Source organism: Paroedura picta, chromosome 4, assembly GCF_049243985.1.
Source record: "Paroedura picta isolate Pp20150507F chromosome 4, Ppicta_v3.0, whole genome shotgun sequence".
In the NCBI taxonomy this organism is placed as follows: Eukaryota; Metazoa; Chordata; class Lepidosauria; order Squamata; family Gekkonidae; genus Paroedura; species Paroedura picta.
The window spans coordinates 139,741,912-139,759,479 of NC_135372.1; the positions used below are offsets into that span (position 1 = coordinate 139,741,912).

The 17,568-nt window shown below is 51.4% G+C and overlaps 1 protein-coding gene across 1 annotated transcript in view; it reads right to left on the bottom strand.

The window, feature by feature from the left end:
• Positions 1–16,938, bottom strand: part of CHRNA4 (cholinergic receptor nicotinic alpha 4 subunit) — a 70,357-nt gene extending 53,419 nt beyond the window's left edge. The window contains exons 1-2 of the mRNA XM_077335839.1: positions 16,311–16,938; positions 9,465–9,616 (exon numbers count right to left, since the gene is read on the bottom strand). Coding sequence (XP_077191954.1) covers positions 9,465–9,616; positions 16,311–16,371 — 213 coding nt within the window. The 5' untranslated portion in view covers positions 16,372–16,938. The remainder of the gene's footprint in view (positions 1–9,464; positions 9,617–16,310) is intronic.
• Between the last annotated feature and the right edge of the window lie 630 nt (positions 16,939–17,568).

Sequence of the window (17,568 nt, forward strand, 5' to 3'; positions counted from 1 at the left end):
ACCCCAAAGGACTTGTGTGCTGCTCTTGCAGCTAATTCCGAAAACGCAAGCAAATTTAGCGTGCCTTTCTTGGCGGAATTAGAACCAGCAAGATCTGCAGCGTGCATGATGGGGAGGAATATAAAGTGTCCTGTAGGGGGCATCAGAGGCAATGTGTATTTAGCATAGTTAGATCGGGAACTTCCGGATATTTTTTTCAGATTCTCTGCTCTTGTGCCCTGGTTAGTTCCAGGGGAAATATCAGCTGTCCATGAGAAAACTGCCACTGCAGAGGTTGGAGTTTATGGTATTATACCCCAACTGAGGTCCTTCTTCTCCCCAAATCCTCCCTCCCCAGGACCCACTCCAAAATGTCCAAGAATTTCCTAACCTGGACTTGGCAAAGCCGCCTTTCTGGATCAGAGCAGTGGCCCTTCTATTCCAGCACCCTGTTTCGTATACCAGCCAACCCCTTGCCCTAGAGGGCCGTTGAACAGGGCACAGAGACCAAGACCCTCTCCTGTTGTGGCCTCCTTGCACTGGGATTTACTCTCCTGGCTCAAGAGAGGTCCCAACTGGGCTCAGTTTTATCTAAAATTGAAAGTTCCTTACGAAAAAGGCAGTGGAGCAATCCTTAAAGAAGGACAGTATTCCTGTAATCAAGCACTTTGACCAAAATCATCTGGACAGAAGAGTCCTTGGCTTATACTTGTGAGGCCCAGTGTTTACTCCCTGTTCCTCCAGATGCAGCCAGCTGGGTGACTTTAGGCCAGTCACAGTCCTAATGGTGCTGTTCTGACCGAGCAGGAATATCAGGGCTCTTTCAGCCTCACCTCCCTCACAAGGTGTCTGTTGAAGGGAGAGGAAAGGGAAGGCAACTGGAAGCCACTGAGACTCCTTTGGGTAGAGAAAGGCGGCATATAAGCACCAACTCTTCTTCTTCGTCTTCAGTAATCTCAGGGCTCTCTCAGCCTCCCCTCCCTCACAGGGTGTCTGTTGCAGGGAGAGGAAGGGAAGATAATTTCAAGCCGTTTTGAGACAGGCAATGAAAAGGGAGGTATAAAAACCAACTCTCCGTCTTCTCCTGCTCGTAGCACTATTCCTGATACTGCCCGTGGAACAGTTCTCAATCCAGGCATTGTACATCCGCGCTGGAATGACTTCATCTGCAGGCACTTCAGCCCTCCCTTGAGCTGGCAACAGTTCAGAGGAGTTTCGCTTACATCAGAAATAGCTCCAGATTTCAACCCATTTTAAATAATAGATGCCCAAACCTGAAATCGGAGCACCTCAGTGTCCCCAAAACATGCACCGCTTTAGGCCAAATATTCGAGGCAAAAGGGAAAACACGTAGGGTGGCTAACGCTTCTGGGCAGCTTTGTCAGCTGGACCGCCAAATTCAGGTTGGGGAACTCCTGGAGAATCTGGGAGAGGAGCCGGGGGTGGGCGAGATTTGAAAAGCGTAGTGGCCTCAGCGCAGTATAACGCCATAGAGCAGGGGTGGCCAAACAGTGTCTCTCCAGATGTCTTTGGACTACAATTCCCATGAGCCCCTGACATGACCTGGCTGAGGCTCATGGGAATTGTAGTCCATTGGCATCTGGAGAGCCACTGTTTGGCCCACCCCCTTCTCGAGAACTTTAATTTTGTTGGCAGTTTAAACACGAAAAGGAGGGATGCAGGGCCGGCTGGATAAATTTCATTTCAATTCAATTTGGTTTTATTTTTATAACATAGAAAGTCCGATTGGGCCCTCCGCTTGTCAGTCCAGGGGAAGGGGCCTATCGGCACCCTTCCTCATCCCGGACAGGGCCCGCCCTCGGGGCCCTTACTGCATTATTTATTCCGCTCCACGAGGAGCGGTTAAAGATGGGTCGTGTGGGTAACCCAAAGGTTTTAAAAACGGTCAACACAAATTTACCTAAAGCCTGTCATCTATTCTAAAACATTCATCTGATGTAATTTTAAATTTAGGTTTTAAAAATGTCTTCAAAGCCACTTCCTCTACAATTAAAAGCATTTTCTGAGGGGGCTAGACAGTGTTGGATGGAGTTTTTTCCCCCCTTTTTCCTTTGGCTGGATACAAATTCAGACAGGGCCTGCATCTATCCAGTTGTATTTCCTGGCCTCAACCATGGGCCTAGGCTAGGGGAACAGCTCTGTCTTACAGACCCTTAAAGAATAAATAGCTTCATTGAGAAGAGACACAACTTTATAAAGAGAAAGGAGAGAGAGAGAGAGAGAGTCCTAACTGTCTAACTGACTAACTGTTCTGAAAAAAAGCAGGGAGGAAGAATACTCAAAAGAGCACAAAGTCTCCAGTCAACAATCTAACTAATCTAACTATGCTAAATAAACATCTCTCCACCGACATGCCCCCTGTAGGATGTTCTTCATATGCTCTCGAATTATGCACATGACAGATCTTGCATATTCCAGCCAACATCTCATAGAATCTATAATCGACCGCGGAGTCTGCCCTCCAAAATGGCCTGTCCGCCCAGAAGAAGAAGAAGAAGAGTTGGTTCTTATATGCCGCTTTCCCCTACCCGAAGGAGTCTCAAAGCAGCTTCCAGTTGCCTTCCCTTTCCTCTCCCCACAACAGACACCCTGTGGGGTGGGTGAGGCCGAGAGAGCCCTGATATCACTGCCCGGTCAGAACAGCTTTATCAGTGCCGTGGGGAGCCCAAGGTCACCCAGCTGGTTGCATGTGGGGGAGAGCAGAATCGAACCCGGCATACCAGATTAGAAGTCCGCACTCCTAACCACTACACCAAACTGGCCCTCTTGTTCTCTCAGGGAAACTGATCTTCGTCCTCTGCAAATAAGGTGCCATTCTGGATTCCCCCTAGAGGCCGGTGACTTTAAACCCACTGCAGGCGCATAGATACACAAACTCTCAATTAAGAGCTCCAGACAGGCCCTCCAGACATGAGACCTCCCTCTCTGCCATCAGCCTACGGAACCAGCCCAAATAACAAGGTGCAGCCTACAATTATCCGGTTTACAGCCGAGCGACAGGGAGAGAGCAGGGAAAGCTATTATCGAGCTGCCGCCGCGGCTTCGGCAGGAGGGGACCGGCTTTCAAGGGCTGCTACGAAGCTCTCATTTGAAAAGTCGACTCTGTCTGTCAAGCTGTGAATCACTCCCCGCTTAGAGACACATAAGCAGCGTTGAAAGGTCATTATAAATTGCAAGACGAATTGAAGAACCGGAATGGGGTGTTGCATTTCTCACCCGCAGTTCTGCCTGCGTCGGCTGGGTGCTGACCCTCGGGACGACCACCCTGGGAATATCTGGGATCGATTGGGTGTAATCAGTCCAGGATTTAAATGACGGTCATTAGATATATGTTAGAAGAAGACGAAGAAGAGTTGGTTCTTATATGCCGCTTTTCTCTACCCGAAGGAGTCTCAAAGTTGTTTACAATCACCTCTCCCCACAACAGACACCCTTGAGGGAGATGAGGCTGAGAGAGCCCTGATATTACCGAGGAAGAAGAAGAGTTGATTCTTATATGCCACTTTTCTCTACCAGAAGGAGTCTCAAAGTTGTTTACAATCACCTCTCCCCACAACAAACAGCCTGGGAGGTGGGTGAGGCTCAGAGAGCCCTGAGATTACTGAAGAAGAAGAAGAGTTGGTTCTTATATGCCGTTTTTCTCTACCCAAAGGAGTCTCAAAGCGGCTTACAGTCGCCTTCCCATTCCTCTCCCCACCACAGACACCCTGTGGGGCGGGTGAGGCTGAGAGAGCCCTGATATCACTGCTCAGTCAGAACAGTTTTATCAGTGCTGTGGGGAGCCCAAGGTCACCCAGCTGGCTGCATGTGGGGGAGCGCAGAATCGAACCCGGCATGCCAGATTAGAAGTCCGCACTCCTAACCACTACACCAAACTGGCTCTCTAAAGCCTCTTAGTCCAGAGTTCTGTCCTCCAGAACGACTTGGGAAGAGATCCTTTGTGAATAGGGAAGCCAGCGTCCCAGTAGGACCCGGCACCCCTGGAATTACAGCTCATCTCCAGATTACAGAGATCTGTTCTCCTTGGGTTGGACAGGGGATGGATGCTTTGGAGGGACGATTCTGCGTAAAGTTGCTAGCTCTAGGTTGGGATATACCTGGAGACTTTGGGGGTGGAGCCAGGAGTGGGCACGATTTGGGGCAGGGGGGAGGGACCTCAGTGGAGTAAAACACTATGGAGTCCATCCCACAAATCAGTCATGGCGTAGTTGCCTATTGGGTTTTTGAAAAGTGAAAATTAGTCACAAACAAGTGTCAGTAAAGCTCAGCAGCTAGTGTGACCTTTCTCAGCTTTTATACCACTGAGAAACCCCCGAAATATGCTTTAAGAACCCCCAGGAGGTGCGATGGTGCAGAATATCCTCCTTCCCTTCCCACCCCCTCCAGGACCATCACGGGCCATTTTGGGATGCGGGGATGTCGACATGATCATAAACCTGATAAATGTTGAACAATTTTTAAAAAAATATTTTTAAATTATTGATTTTTACCCATTTGGGAAACCCTTCTAGGGCCATCAAAAAAATAAAGCAAGCTAGGGCCCCCATGAACTGGCAATAACATTCAGTCTACCCCTCATGGGTAATCATTGAGCAACGAGGGATAGGTCAGCTTTTCGCCGCCAGGGAGGGATAATTTTTATATATTGTTTTATGGGGTTTTATTGCGAGGATTTTTATCATGTTACTCGGCACAAGGGTTTTGGAGACCAAGACATGTGAGGAAAGGTTGGGGGGGGGGGGCTTGGTCTGTTTAGCCTGAAGAGGAGACGACTGAGAGGGGATCTGATCACCATCTTCAAATACTTGAAGGGCTCTCAAGATGGAGCAGAGTTGTTCTCTCTTGCCCCAGAGGGACTGACCAGAACCAAGGGGATGAAATTAAGGCAAAAGAAATTCCGTCTCAACATCCGGAAGAAGTTCCTGACAGTCAGAGTGGTTCCTCAGTGGAACAGGCTTCCTCGGGAGGTGGTGGGTTCTCCCTCTTTGGAGATTTTTAAGCAGAGGCTGGAGAGCCATCTGACAGAGAAGCTGATTCTGTGAAGGCTCAAGGGGGTGGCAGGTTACAGTGGATGAGCAAGAGGGTTGTGAGAGTCCTGCATAGTGCAGAGGGTTGGACTAGATGGCCCAGGAGGTCCCTTATTCTATGATTTTATGATTCTACGAGCCAGCTTGTCTGGGAGTGGCAGGCTATAAACATGGGGGGGGGGGAAATGAAAATATATAGAGTATCAAACAGGTTCTAAGGCCAGCTCTGGCATGAAATTCACGTAGCGCACTTTGGCCTTTCTCTTTCTCAGAGTGCTCCTACCTTACAGGGTCGTTGTGAAAATGGAAAGGAGAAAAACGTATGTGAAGAAGCAGGCACCTATACACAGCATGATGTTTTTAAAAGCCCTGCTGGACTCAAGCCCTGTTCTACGTCTCTTTGAGCTTCAATGAGCAAGGGTGCATTTGAAATGCAACATCGAGATTTCACTGCTTGGTTACACCCCTAGAGTTCCTGTAGGCAGCAGAGGATAAACCCTCAGTGGCTGGACAGATCCTTCTCCTGGATGCCTGAGGCTGATTCTGCATTGAGCAGGGGGTGGGACTGGATGGCCTGCATGGCCCCTTCCCACTCTAGGATTCTAGGAGTCTAGTTCAGCAGTGGAAGGGGCTGCCTAAGGAGGTGGGGACCTCCCCCTCACTGGCCGTCTTCAAGCAGCGGCTGGACAGATCCTTCTCCTGGATGCCTGAGGCTGATCCTGCATTGATCAGAGGGTTGAACGAGGTGGCCTGGATGGCCCCTTCCAACTGTATAATATTACAATTCCGGTCTATGGTTCTATCTCGTATCAGATGGTGGGGACATCCAAGCCAGGCCCTCTGAAGACGACCAGTATGACTGGACAAGTTTGTACAGGATGCCGGCCTCAAGTTGTATAGGATTCTAAGGCCAATGCTGACAACTTGTACAGGTCCTAAAAGCAAACTGGAAGCCAATATAGGTACAGCAAGACTGGAGTGATATAGTCCCTGTGGCTCACTGCAGTCAGAATTCTGGCCAGAGCTTTCTGCCTCAACTGGCCACTCTCCAAGGGCAGCCCTATGTGGAGCACATTGCAGTAGTCTAACCGAAATGTCACCTGGGTGTGCATCACCATAATAAGTTCCTTGTCCATCCCCAAAGCTGGGGAAATGATTCTGTGACCACCAAGGCCACCTCCTTTTCCAAAAGAGAGTGTGGCTCTATTTTAAAAAACCCAAGAAACTATATTTATTCTAGAACGCTGGTTTTAGAACTTCTCAGCCATAAGATGACAAATCTAACATTTTCCTCGAAAAGGACAGAATGCGCTGTTACCAGAAGGCATGCGTTAGACGTCGAGATTTCCCAGTAAGCATCGGAATATCCTTCGCGTTTCCTGACATTTCCCGTCGGCCTCCTAAAATCTTAATGAGTATTGCCAAATGTCAATATTCCAACGTTCATTATAACGTTCTCTTCTGAGATTTAAAAGACTGGGAGCCATCCAGCGTGCTCCGAAGCCCACCAAAATCAATAACTCTGAGACTGATTAACTGTGCGTCCAATTGTGGCCTCTGTGTATACTGAAACAAATTCTATTTGGGTTCCCACCCCCCACCCACCCACCCCCAAGCAGAGATTGTAACAACATGTTTTTTTTTTCTCTTCCCTTCAACTCTTGAGTCTACTCTCAGTTAGCTTTCCGGTTACTCAAGGTCCTATACATAATACATGACGGAGCAGTCTGGTGCAAAGATCAAATGAGCATTCATCTGGAAGGAGCTCTTTAACTCTTGCAAGACTCCCTCTGCTTGGGAGGCAGCAACTGAAGCAATGTCCACACAGCGAAGGGCATACCCTTCCAGAGGATCTGGCGTCGTCTTTCAATTACCCAGCTTAAGAAGAGCCCTGCTGGGTCGGACCAGGAGTCCATCCAGTCCAGCCTCCTGTCTCACACAGGGGCCAGCCAGCTCCTCTGGAGGGCCAGCAACAGGGCAGAGAGGCCGAGGCCTTCCTAAGGACATCAGAGGAGCCCTGCTGGGTCAGACCAGGGGTCCATCCAGTCTAGCCTCCTGTCTCACACAGGGGCCAAGCAGTTCCTCTGGAGGGCCAACAACAGGGCAGAGAGGCCGAGGCCTTCCTAAGAACATCAGAAGAGCCCTGCTGGATCATGCCAGTGGTCCATCCAGTCCAGCCTCCTGTCTCACACAGGGGCCAGCCAGCTCCTCTGGAGGGCCAGCAACAGGGCAGAGAGGCCGAGGCCTTCATAAGGACATCAGAAGAGCCCTGCTGGATCAGACCAGGGGTCCATCCAGTCTAGCCTCCTGTCTCACACAGGGGCCAAGCAGTTCCTCTGGAGGGCCAGCAACAGGGCAGAGAGGCCGAGGCCTTCATAAGGACATCAGAAGGGCCCAGTTGGGTCAGACCAGGGGTCCATCCAGTCCAGCCTCCTGTCTCACACAGGGGCCAAGCAGTTCCTCTGGAGGGCCAACAACAGGGCAGAGAGGCCGAGGCCTTCCTAAGGACATCAGAAGAGCCCTGCTGGGTCAGACCAGGGGTCCATCTAGTCCAGCCTCCTGTCTCACACAGGGGCCACCCAGTTCCTCTGGAGGGCCAGCAACAGGGCAGAGAGGCCGAGGCCTTCCTAAGGACATCAGAAGAGCCCTGCTGGGTCAGACCAGGGTCCATCTAGTCCAGCCTCCTGTCTCACACAGGGGCCACCCAGTTCCTCTGGAGGGCCAACAACAGGGCAGAGAGGCCGAGGCCTTCCTAAGAACATCAGAAGAGCCCTGCTAGATCAGACCAGGGGTCCATCTAGTCCAGCCTCCTGTCTCACCCAGGGGCCAGCCAGTTCCTCTGGAGGGCCAACAACACGGCAGAGAGGCCGAGGCCTTCCTAAGGACATCAGGAGAGCCCAGCTGGGTCAGACCAGGGGTCCATCTCGTCCAGCATCCTGTCTCACACCAGGATGTTCCTCTGGAGGGCCAACAACAGGGCAGAGAGGCTGAGGCCTTCATAAGGACATTAGAAGGGCCCAGTTGGGTCAGACCAGGGGTCTTTCTAGTCCAGCCTCCTGTCTAACAGAGTGGCCAAACAGTTCCACTGGAAGGTCAACAACAGGACATGGAGGCTGAGGACATCTTAAGAACAGAAGAAGAGCCCTGCTGGGTCAGACCAGTGGTCCATCCAGTCCAGCATCCTCTCTCACACAGTGGACAACCAGTTCCTTCTGAGGGCCAACAACAGGGCATAGAGACCAAGGCTTGGTTGGGCAGGAAGGGATATGCCAGTGTTTGTCTTTTGTGGCCCCTCCTTTCATACTGTGGGATGGTAGGTGAATTTCCTCCATGCCAAGCTGGATTCTGGAGAGGGTTTTCTTTTCTTTTTTTTTGGGGGGGGGGAGATCATTTGGGCATGAAATTGGGGTCACTGTGGGTAGGCAGGTAGTTGTGAATAACTCTGATTCATTCATAAGAACATCAAAAGAGCCTTGCTGGATAAGACCAGATCAAATGAGAGGGCCAACAACAGGGCAGAGAGGCTGAGGCCTTCATAAGGACATCAGAAGGGCCCAGTTGGGTCAGACCAGGGGTCCATCCAGTCCAGCCTCCTGTCTCACACAGGGGCCAGCCAATTCCTCTGGAGGGCCAGCAACAGGGCAGGGAGGCCGAGGCCTTCCTAAGGACATCAGGAGAGCCCTGCTGGGTCAGACCAGGGGTCCATCTAGCCCAGCCTCCTGTCTCAAACAAGGGACAACCAGTTCCTCTGGAGGGACAGCCACAGGGCAGAGAGGCCAAGGACTTCCCCTGATAAGAACATCAGAAGAGCTCTGCTGGATCAGATCAATGGTCCCTCTAGTCCAGCCTCCCGTCTCACACAGTGGCCAGCCAGGTCCTCTGGAGGGCCAGCAACAGGGCAGAGAGGCTGAGGCCTTCATAAGGACATCAGAAGGGCCCAGTTGGGTCAGACCAGGGGTCCATCCAGTCCAGCCTCCTGTCTCACACAGGGGCCAGCCAATTCCTCTGGAGGGCCAGCAACAGGGCAGGGAGGCCGAGGCCTTCCTAAGGACATCAGGAGAGCCCTGCTGGGTCAGACCAGGGGTCCATCTAGCCCAGCCTCCTGTCTCAAACAAGGGACAACCAGTTCCTCTGGAGGGACAGCCACAGGGCAGAGAGGCCAAGGACTTCCCCTGATAAGAACATCAGAAGAGCTCTGCTGGATCAGATCAATGGTCCCTCTAGTCCAGCCTCCCGTCTCACACAGTGGCCAGCCAGGTCCTCTGGAGGGCCAGCAACAGGGCAGAGAGGCTGAGGCCTTCATAAGGACATCAGAAGATCCCTGCTGGATCAGACCAGGTCCAATTGCCTACCACCTCCTTCTTGCAGAATAAATATAATTTCTCTGCAGTTTGTTCCCTGCGCCATGCATGGCTAACTGCCTCCAGCTCTACTTACCACGTCGATCAGCTGAGCAATGGACAACCCGAAACGCACAATGACCACATCTGAAATATTGGCGACCGGCCGGGACCACTTGTTGTATCCAGAGAAGAGTTTCCTCAGCAGCCGTTCCTCAGCGTGGGCTCGGGTTTCGACGTGGCTGAGTGCTGCAGAGAGGGCAGAAGGCATGGATGAAGAGGGGGGAAATGAAGCACGCTGTTATTGGACAGAAATAATAATTTTGGTGTTGTTCTGCTATCAGTTGTGCAGTTCAGTTTTCCTTAAACCCAAAGCTGGTGAGCCGGGGGGAGGCCAGACTGTGGTTCTCCAGATGTCCATGGACTACATTTCCCATGAGCTCTTGTGTGGGAAGAGGTACATGATCGTTGTAGTCCATGGACTACAATTTGGCCACCCCTGTCTGTACTACACTGGCTCTTAACCACTACACCTGGGGTAGTCAACCTGTGGTCCTCCAGATGTCTATGGACTACAATTCCCATGAGACCCTGCCAGCATACGCTGGCAGGGGCTCATGGGAATTGTAGTCCATGGACATCTGGAGGACCACAGGTTGACTACCCCTGCACTACATTACACAGGTGATAAATACTGTGTAGAAGAACAACAGACCACTCTACAGTGTTAAAGTTGGGGGGTTGTAGAGACAGATTCCTTGGATCAGGCTGCCCTCCATTCGAGGGTTGCCATCCTCCAGATGAGGCCTGGAGATCTTCTGAAATTACAACCGCTCCCCAGAGAACAGAGATCAATTCCCCTGGATAAAATGGCTGCTTTGAAAGGTGGTCTGTATGGCGTTATATTCCCCACTGAAGTCCCTCCCCTCTCCAAACGCTGCCTTCTCCAGGCTCCACCTTCCAAATCTCCAGGAATTTCCCAAGCCCAGAGTTGGTAACCCTACCCCAATGAGAACAATGCAAAACCTCATGTTCACAGGGACGGCTCGAAAAGTTTCACGGCAGGAGGCCAACCCATAAAGGAGATTCTCCAGACTGCATCTTGGTTACTTGGGGGAACAAGGAGGAACCACTATTCAATAAAGCCAGGAATCACCGAGGGAAAAAAGGCTCCAGTTCTCGGCAGCAGGCATGTAAAGGAGGCAAGGAAGCAAATGTGGATTTGTGCATTTCCCCAAGCCACTGATTTCATAGGAGAGAAGCAATCGGACGAACGGCAGTACAGCTGCTCCACAGAAGCAGGCATGAGATCTTCGTCACAATTTTCGGCAGGGCTCTGCTGCTGAATCCAGCACGTCGGCTTTGGCCGTTTACTTAGTCCTGGATTATATTTAACGCGGGCACACACACAGCATTAGCAGAGGAGATGTCAACAGCCAGAGATTTGGCTGTGTCCAGGGATATTTTAACATATCCTAACTGAGAGAGGGAGGGAGGGAAGGAGGGAGAGAGAGAAGGGAGGCTGAAAGAACGGAAAGGGAGAGGAGAGAAGCTAGGACAATTGAAAGAGAGGGAATGGATTTCAAACAGGGCCAGTTGTCAACATTCCAGTGGTTAATTTTTTGGAAAATAGGATTTCCTACTGCCACAGTGAAGCAGAATAGACAATCGAGGCCAGCTAATACTTTCATGGAGACACCCAGGCAATCCTGACCTCCTCAGATCATAGAATCATAGAATCATAGAGTGGGAAGGGGCCATACAGGCCATCTAGTCCAACCCCCTGCTCAATGCAGGATCTTGAGTTGTTTCTGGCTAACAACTGGATGGGAGACCGCCAAGGGGTGCTATGCAGAGGCAGGTGTTGGCAGACCACCTCTGAACATCTCTTTGCATTTTTCTTGCCCCCTAGGAAGAAAGCCATGCTTTACCCAATGAATAATTAACGGGTGGAATTCACTGCTGCAGGAAGCCGTGGTGGCTCCAAGCCTAGAGAACATCCCTAGATGGAATAGGCTGCCTGAGAAGGTGGTGGTTCCTCCTTTGCTGGACGATTTTAGGAGGTGATTGGAGGAGCACCTGTCAGGAGGGTGCGATTTTTAAATCCATGGGAGGGGCGGGGCAGTCCTGGATGGACCTTTGTGATCTCTTCCAGCCCTGTGCGATTCTGCCTCAGTTTCAAGGGGACTGAATCAATGTATGGAGCAGAGGTCCATCAGAGGTACAGATGTAACGTTCTGTCTGGGGCAGAGATGCTCTGTCTTCTTGGTGCTTGGAGGGTCTCATTGGGAGGGCTTCTGGAGTTCTGGCCTTGCTGGTGGATCTCCTGAGGGCCCCTGGGTTTGGACCACTGTGTAGCACAGAATGTTGGACTGGATGGGTCATTGGCTTGAGCCAACATGGCTTCTCAAGCATTCTTATGTCTGTGTATGGGTAAACCAGCCATAGGTTCATGACCCCCTAGAGATTTTTATTCCTGTCTTTGAGTTCACCCTGACCTAGATCTCATCAGATCTTGGCAGCTAATGAGGGTTTTATATATTCGACTCTATTTACCTGTTCATGTTACACACATCCGGCGTGATTGGAGATTCCATGCCAGAGCAAAGATGTTTGTTGTGAGTACAGCCATCAAGAGGAGGAACACATGGCCAGCGTGGCATGAGAGTCAACATGGTGGAGTGGTTAAGAGTGGTGGCTTCTAACCTGGAGAGCTGGGTTTGATTCCCCGCTCCTCCGCATGCTGCAAGCTGGGTGACCTTGGGCTCACCACAGCCCTGATAAAGCTGTTCTGACCTAGCAGGAATATCAGGGCTCTCTCAGCCTCACCCACCTCACAGGGTGTCTGTTGTGGGGAGAGGAAAGGGAAGGCAATTAGAAGCCGTTTTGAGACTCCTTGGGGTAGAGAAAAACAGCATATAAGAACCAACTCTTGTTCTTTCTACAGTAATATCAGGGCTCTTTCAGCCTCCCCTCCCTCTCAGGGTATCTGTTGTGGGGAGAGGAAGGGAAGGCGATTGGAAGCCACTTTGAGACTCCTTCGGGTACAGAAAAGTGGCATATAAGAACCAACTCTTCTTCTTCTTCAGTAATATCATGGCTCTCTCAGCCTCCCCTCCCTCTAAGGTTGTCTGTTGTGGGGAGAGGAAAGTGAAGGCAATTAGAAGCCACTTTGAGACTCCTTCAGGTAGAGAAAAGCAGCATATAAGAACCAATTCTTCTTCTTCAGTAATATCAGGGCTCTCTCAGCCCCACCTAACTCATAGGGTTTCTGTTGTGGGGAGAGGAAGGGAAGGTGACCATAAGCCTCTTGGAGGTTCTTTCGGGCAGTGAAAAGTGGGATATAAAACCAACTTTTCTTCTTATATATAAGAGGTTTTTTTGTCTAACCACACAGCACAGTAAGAACAACACCTGGTTGTGAAAAATACCTAATACCCTCTGAATTTTCTGTATATCTACTGTATTTTTGACCACTGAAGAAGGCTGCGGAGCCTGAAACACATCTGGTTTCACGTGATGCAGAGGACACACTCATCCCCTAGGAATGCTTGTCAATTGTACGGTCTGATATTCAGCCCCCCCATGTGTTTAATTTTACATGGGCACACTACATAACAAATATTTAATTTGTTGCTTTGTTTTATTTGTTGCAGCTTGACTCTCTTGGCAAAACTGGCAAAAAAATTCATTGAGTTTGCTTCTCATCTTTCATTGTTTGACTGATTCAACATTAAGAGTCTGAATCCCAGAGCCAGGAGATGACATCGGGGAAGGCCTCAGCCTCTCTGCCCTGTTGTTGGCCCTCCAGAGGAACCAGTTAGCCACTGTGTGAGGCAGGAGGTTGGACTAGATGGACCCTCCCTGGTCTGATTCAGCAGGGCTCTTCTGAGGTTCTTATGAAGGTCTCGGCCTCTCTGCCTTACTCTGACTGTAAAAAAATTTTCTTCCTGATATCTAGCTGGTATCGTTCTACATGTTGTTTAGACTCATTCCTGTGGGTCAGTTGCTCGGTTGCCCACAGGAACCACTCCCTGCCCTCCTCAAAGGGACAATCAAATATCTCAACAGTGCCATCCTGTCTCCTCTCCACCTCCTCATCTCCAGGCTGAACCTTCCCAAGTCCCTCAGCCTTTCCTCACAGGGCTCGGTCCCCAGGCCCTGGATCATCCTCGTCACTCTCCTCTGCCCCCTCTCCATTTCGTCCACGTCCTTTTGGAAGGGAGGCCTCCAGAACGGCCCACGGGACTCCAGGCACGGTGTGACCAACGTGGTCTACAGCAGCACTAGGACAGCTTGCGGTTTCAATGTGACGCCTCTGCTGATACATCCCTTTCTACCTCTCAGAATATGAGTGCAGAATGAGAACAGGCCAGCAAAGCAGCAAGAAGATTTCCTACAGAAGGAAGAATAAGTCCTGCCACACACACTCCATGCCTGACTTTGCATTTCTGTTGGTCTAAAGCTGAAGAGGGATTGCTTATCTCCTTATGCCCCCCACGGGGCTCTACGATCTGCAGGTATGAATCTGCTGGTTGTCCCAAGCCCCTGGAAGTTTGCCTGGCCATAACCCAGCCTTTTCAATCCTTGCCCCAACCTGGTGGAATGAGCTCCCAGAAGAGCTGAAGGCCCTGTCAGAGCTCTCGGGGTCGTGCAGGGCCTGTAGGAGCTCTTCCACCAGGTGTTTGATTGAGGCCAGGGCGGACACCGGGATTATAAAATCCTTGGGTCCATCCCTCCATTTTTGACATCAGGGCCCCCTCCAGGCTAACATCGCCTGGGGTTATCGACTGGAGCAGGGGTAGTCAAACTGTGGCCCTCCAGATGTCCATGAACTACAACTCCCATGAGCCCCTGCCAGCATTTGCTGGCAGGGGCTCATGGGAGTTGTAGTTCATGGACATCTGGAGGGCCGCAGTTTGACTACCCCTGGACTGGAGCAACGATGACTGAAAGCAGCAGAACCAGAAGTCCATAGGGGAGTTAGGTTGCTGATTGTATTTCTCCAGTCCCCTCTTGATGCTGCCTGTGCTTGCAGGCTCCACCACCTCCCACAACAGCGAATTCCATGGCCTAACAACATGTCAGGAAACTCCAGCATCACCGTGCATCTTTGATTGCCTTCATGCGAGTCTTTCTCCCTCCGTCTAGCCTACCTCACAGGGGCGTCGTGCACATGCTCACAGTAATAAAGACATTCGGAGAGCCACCGTGGTGTTGGTAGACGGGGAAGACGTGGGTTCAGATCTCTCTCTGGCCCTGAAGCTCTTTCGTCGATTTTTGGAACAAAATCAGCGAGCCTTTCCCTAAATTCCATTGGCGGAGGTCTGCGGCCATTTATTAAAACATTTATACCCCGCTTTTCCCTGTGGTTCAAGTTGGCTCGCGATGAAGACTAACATGAGGAGATGCTAGTCGAGGGCAGATGTGCCGAAATGAAACCTTGTTAGCCTTTCAAAGTGCCAATAGACTCCCCTGTTTACAGTAAAGGTAGTTTCATAGAATCATAGAGTAGGAAGGGGCCATACAGGCCATCTAGTCCAACCCCCTGTTCAACGCCTAAAGTTTCAGAGATATGTAAAGGAAACAGCTAGATCTGAGGAAATCTGGGCTCTGTCGGAACTAGTACAGTTCCGCAAGGCCTGCAAGACGCAGCTCTTCCAGCAGGTTTTTGGTTGGAACCAATGATTCAATACCATCCACGGCCCTCCTTTACAGACAGAAGTCTCGTCGGGAGATTTACAGGCTGCTCCAACCTAAATGCTGCTACTATTTTTTTTTTAACTATGTTTTTATATTCGGAATGTTGTGATTGTTCTGTTGGTTTTAATTATTGCTCAATTTAATTGCACATCAGCCGCCCTGAGCCATTAGGGGAAGGGCGGCAGAGAAATTTAATAAACAGTAATAATTATAAGAGTACCGTCAAGGGTACCGAGATTGGGGAGGAAGAAGCATTAGAGCAGGGGCAGACAACCTGCGGTCCTCCAGATGTCCATGGACTACAATTCCCATGAGCCCCTGCCAGCGAACGCTGGCAGGGGCTCATGGGAATTGTAGTCCATGGACATCTGGAGGTCCACAGGTTGACTACCCCTGCATTAGAGGTCTGACGCTCCTTTTGTCAGAGTTCAGACTCCTCTAAATTGATACCTCCAAAATCTTGTTAAATCTAAGGTGTTTCAGGAGCCAGATTGAGCTGTTTATAAATCGCCTCTTAGAATTACCAGGAGAAAGTTAAAGAGAACTCCAAGTATCTGCAGCTGCCTAGGGCTCCTTGCATGTAATTTGGAGCTGGGGGAGAAATGTCCTGCCCCTTTAACAAAGGCTTAATGGGATATCGTTTTACCAGGCGATGTTATTCCACCTCGCTGCCTTGGACTGTTCTTTTTGACACATTAAGCCTCAGTTAAAAGGGACGGGGAACTCCCCCCCCCCCTTAGCAGGCTGTTATCCACCTTCTCTGGGATGGAGCTTCATCGCCCCCAAGAGAACCGCTTAGCCTGAGCAGAAGTCCACTGAGTAAAGCCGCTGAGTAACGACCAACAGTCCTGGCTGAATGAGAGGAAGGGAGAAGCAGCTGAACATCCGTCGGCCTCGGTTCGAGTCCCCGCGTGCCGACCGCTGTCCAGTCTTTTCTCTCCAGCCTAGCCGAACTTACGGGGTCGTTGTGGGGGCAAATCGGGATGGGGAGGCTCCGTTAAGATCCCAGGAGTAACGGAGGGCTACAAATGTGCTAGGAAGGCTCCTTTCTGGAGGCTATGCGAGGGATGATAGAGAAAGGGAAAGCGCTGGTTGTGAGAAGGGAAGGGAAGCGCCGGGCGGGCGAGTGAAATTGACCCATCGCCGGCCAGTGAAACTGACACGGGCGGGTGAAAGTGACCCGGCTCCGGCCAGTGAAATTGACACGGACGAATCGCGCGCCCTGCCCGGGAAAACTTACCCGAGATGAAGTTGGCGCACAGCAGGAAGAGGAGCTGTTCCCGGCTCGCGAGGAAGCCCATGGTGGTGCTCCCGCGACGCAGCCCTCTTCCTCCGCTCAGCGGAGCGACGCCGCCTCCGCCTTGGCCCCCCGCGCCGCCCGCGCCTGGTCCGGCCTCATTGTCTCCCTCCGGGGTCCTCCTGCCTCGAAGCCGGCCGCCTCGGCTCGCCTCGCAGCCCTTGCCGGTCCGCCCGATGGCCGCTCCCGCGCCGGCACTCCGAAGGCAGCGAGGCGGCAGGCGGCTTTCCTTTCCCCTCCCGGCCCCGGGGCTCTGTGCGGAGAGGGGCGTGCGCGTTTTGCAGCGCCTAGGACGGGAGGGCGCCCGCGCCTCTCCTCTCCACTGCCTGGTTCGGCTTGCGTGGGCTCTGCTCGGGGGCAGCCGGCGGGATCTCTCGCTCTCGCCACACACCGAGGTCGGGCCGGCTCCCCCCCCCCCCTTTTTTTTTTTTTTTTTTTTTTTGGAAGTCTCTGTACGGATTGGACGGCGAGGACTCAATAGAAGGCGCTGGAAAGCTCGGCCCGGGCCGCTGGGAGCGGTGGAGAACCTGGCGCTTGTGGATTTCCTCCCGCGGGATCTCTGCCTTCCTTCTCGTGCAGGAGACAGAAAGGGAGGAGGAGGAAGAGGAGGAGGAGGAGGAGGAGAAGACGCCACCCACAATCACACCCACCCACACCCAGGGGGGTGCCAAGGATGCACACACACTGGATTTTCCTGCGCAAAAACAGGGAAGTCTACTTCTAAAGTGCATTGAAAGTGCATGGTCCAATGCACTTTCTGCACACCTTGCATAGTGCACTTTAGAAATAGACTTTTTCCATTTTGCACAGGGAAAATCCAGCTGCTAAAGTGCATTGGAAGGGCATTAGCCACTGTGAGTGGATTTATGTTTATATTATAATTCACATTTATATTTAGGTCCCAGATTAAATAAAAAGCCAGAGTGGTGAAGAGGTTAAAAACCGCAGGCTCTAATCTGGAGAACCAGGTTTGATAATCTCCCCCCCCCTCCCTCCACATGCAACCAGCTGGGTTGATCTTGGCCTAGACACAGTTCTCTTCGAACTGAAGTAGAGTTGTATTTTATACCCAGTTTCACTACCTGAAGGAGTCTCAAAGGCGCTTACAGTCGCCTTCCCTTCCCTCTCCCCACAACAGACACCCTGTGAGGGACATGAGGCTGAGAGAGCTCTGAGAGAACTGCTCGGTGAGAACAGCTCT